Here is a 3,056-nt window from a genome sequence, read left to right as displayed (position 1 = left end):
TTGTATTGGATTTTGTGTCACAAACTCAGTCTCATCATAAATTGACAATAGAATTTATATTGAGTATACAGCTTTTTCCAAAATCTATAGAACCAAACACCACCTAAACTACCGGCGAAGTGTCGAAACACATGACTTGATCTAATTCCGGACGCCCTACGCCCCTACCACCCACCAACCAATCTGACACTTGTACTAGTATCTGTCCATACACGAGCCGCCACGTGTCCAGCGAATTCAAAAGTTCGTTAATACGCTCAACTACCAACAGCTAAACCCTACCCACCTTCTCGCCTTAAATCTCCCCCGTCCCCAACCGGCCAGCCCAATCCATCCGGCAAAGAGCTCGAGGCCTCGAGCAATAGTAAGATCTGACTGATCTCGTGAGCTGCCTCTCCAGTGTGCTCTGTAGCCCGCGCAGATCAGTGATGCCTTCGGCGGCGATGACGGTAGCGGCGGGTCTGGCGACCGGGCCGGGCAGCCGTGTGACTCGGTTCGCCAAGTCGACGGCGGCGTCGGTGACGCCCGTGAGGCCGGGCAAGACGCACGCGCTGTCGCCCCTGGACAACGCCATGGAGCGGCACACGGTGCACGTGGTGGTCTACCTCCGCGCCGCGCCGGGCCTGGACAGGGAGCAGCTCAAGGAGTCGCTCTCCGAGGTGCTGTCGCTCTACCCGGCCATGACCGGCCGGCTCACGCGCGGCGAAGGCAGCGCGGACGCCGAACCTGCGCACCGGGGTTGGGTCGTGAAGTGCAACGACGCCGGCGTGCGCATGGTGGATGCCAGGGCGGCCGTCACGCTCGACGAGTGGCTCGCCACGGCGACCGGCGACGAGGAGATGGACCTCCTCTATTACGAGCCCATGGGGGCCGAGCCTTACATCTGGTCTCCGTTCTACGTCCAGGTACACCCTTGACCGACTCATTCAATCTCAGCTTAGCTCTGCTTGGTGAAGTTAGGTGAGCTAATTCATGGCAGGAGCATCCTGTTGTCTGCCTCTCTGGATTAGTTTGATTGCTCGGCAGTTGAGCACTAGAGTTTGGTGACATTTACTTACTAATTCTAATTCGGTAGGAACAGCTTCAGAATTAAATGTCTTGTGCTCTTGTACTGCCGCGTCACATGGCTGCATCACTGATAAGTGGTGGCAGTATATGCAGAGATGCAGATGCAGTATGGGACCAGACAGGACCTTAATTAAAATTTTCCATGGTGACCATGTGTATGGATGCAGCTGACAGAGTTCACCGACAAGTCGTACGCGCTGGGGCTGAGCTGCATCCACATCCACAACGACCCCACCGCTGCCGCTCTCTTCTTCCACGCCTGGGCAGCCGCCCACCGCCGGACCACCAGCACGTACCCGCCCTTCCTTCACCCGCCGGCGTTGGCGGTCTCCCCGACCTCGCCGCCCCCTGCACCGCCTCTGCTCGCCGAGAAAGCCAGCGCCGCCTCCCCCACCAGCACAGATGCCGCCGCCGCCATGTCTTCCGCCACGTTCCACTTCCCGGCCTCCGCGGTGCGCGCGCTGCTCTCCTCCCTGGAGCCGGGCACCACCCCGTTCGCGGCGCTCGCCGCGCTCTTCTGGCTCCGGATCACCGGCGCCGCCGACGGGGAGCGAGAGCTCACACTGGCGCTGGACTTCCGCAAGCGGATGTACGCGCCGCTGCCGTGGGGGTACTACGGCAGCTCCGTCCACTTCACGCGCGCGCGCGCCGACCTCGCGTCCGGCCTGCCCGCCGTGGCCGCGGCGCTGGACCGCCACGTTGCCGGCGTGCCGGAGGAGGAGCTGTGGCGCGCCCTGGAGTGGCTCCACACGCGGCAGCAGCAGGAAAACGCGCCGTTCCAGATGTATGGGCCGGAGCTGACGTGCGCGGCGCTGGACCACGTGCCCATGTACGGCGCGGAGTTCGAGGCCGGGGCTTCTCCGGCGCGCGTGTCGTGCCGCGTGGGCGGGGCCACCGGCGAGGGGCTGGTGCTCGTCCTGCCCGCGCCCGAGGGCGGCGAGGCGCGGGACGTGGTGGTGACGCTGCCCGCGGGGGCGACGGCCAGGGTCTGCCGCGACGCCGAGGTGCTCCGGCACGGTGCCGAAGTTGTGTTCGGGGCGAAGGCCGAAAAGGAGGAGTAGGCCCAGTGCCACGAGTCACGACGGAGCAACAAGAATCGTTGTGCTGCTGGCCTGCTGATGCTGGTCCCTGCGGAACTTGATCCTGATCCACGCAATTTACTTTTGTATACTCTGTGGGCTGTGGCCCTTCGTTTGATTTCGATGTAATCAGTCGCCATGTTTGATGGAGGAAAGCATTGCCGCATTGCTGTTCGCAACCATACCTCTCCAATCAGCCCATGTGGAGAGTACGGGTAGGTTCATCTGTTTGGAAATCTTGTCCCCACGACGCATCCTGATTATGCGCGTGAGACGCTAACTCTTTCCACGCAATCCACCATTGTTTACAAGCGAAAGATATTACGAATTTAGAAAATTTATTTTTAATTGAATCTAAACATTGTATAGCAAATATGTAACGATATATAGGTGTGTACACGTGTATGTGTTGAGCAGCATTTGTGGCACTGGGTGTGACCGGGTCCGCAATTAGATCACATCAGGCGTAACTAATCTTTTTTTGCGTGTTTATTCCTCTAAACTTGTGGCTGGTGTTGGGAAACACCTAGAAATGAGTTCAGACCTTCTCTATATATATGAAGGGATACGACCGATTGCGGACATCAATAATCGAATCCAATCAATCTATTTCCAATTCTTCTACTTTTTTGTCCTAGGAGTAGGGGTAATTAGTCTTCTTCACCTCCAATCTTCACCTCTCTTCGACTCTACGTCATCTGGAGGCGTCTTGGATGGCCTACCGATCCCAAGACAAAACATAGGATCTCTCCTCCCCGACGGATCCCTCATAGGAGTTAGATACATGTGGTGTTGGCGAACGCAGCCGCCCTGCGCATGCGCGGGCCGTCTGACCACCAGGCACGGACCATCCGACTTCACTGCAAGGAAGACCTGCCTCTGCGCTAGGTCACGGACCGCCCGACCCCA

At 58.6% G+C, this 3,056-nt stretch overlaps 1 protein-coding gene across 1 annotated transcript; it reads left to right on the top strand.

Moving 5' to 3' along the window:
* Nucleotides 1-342: 342 nt before the first annotated feature.
* On the top strand, nucleotides 343-2,574 carry LOC100272560 (transferase). The gene is made up of 2 exons (NM_001147027.1): nucleotides 343-905; nucleotides 1,236-2,574. Exons 1-2 carry the CDS (start codon nucleotides 429-431, stop codon nucleotides 2,127-2,129), a joined length of 1,371 nt encoding a protein of 456 aa, NP_001140499.1. The 5' UTR covers nucleotides 343-428; the 3' UTR covers nucleotides 2,130-2,574.
* The last annotated feature ends 482 nt before the right edge of the window (nucleotides 2,575-3,056 follow it).

The sequence above is a fragment of the Zea mays genome, chromosome 1 (genome assembly GCF_902167145.1).
Source record: "Zea mays cultivar B73 chromosome 1, Zm-B73-REFERENCE-NAM-5.0, whole genome shotgun sequence".
NCBI lineage: Eukaryota > Viridiplantae > Streptophyta > Magnoliopsida > Poales > Poaceae > Zea > Zea mays.
Note: the sequence above shows the minus strand (reverse complement) of the source record. Positions and strands in the feature narration are given on the sequence as shown.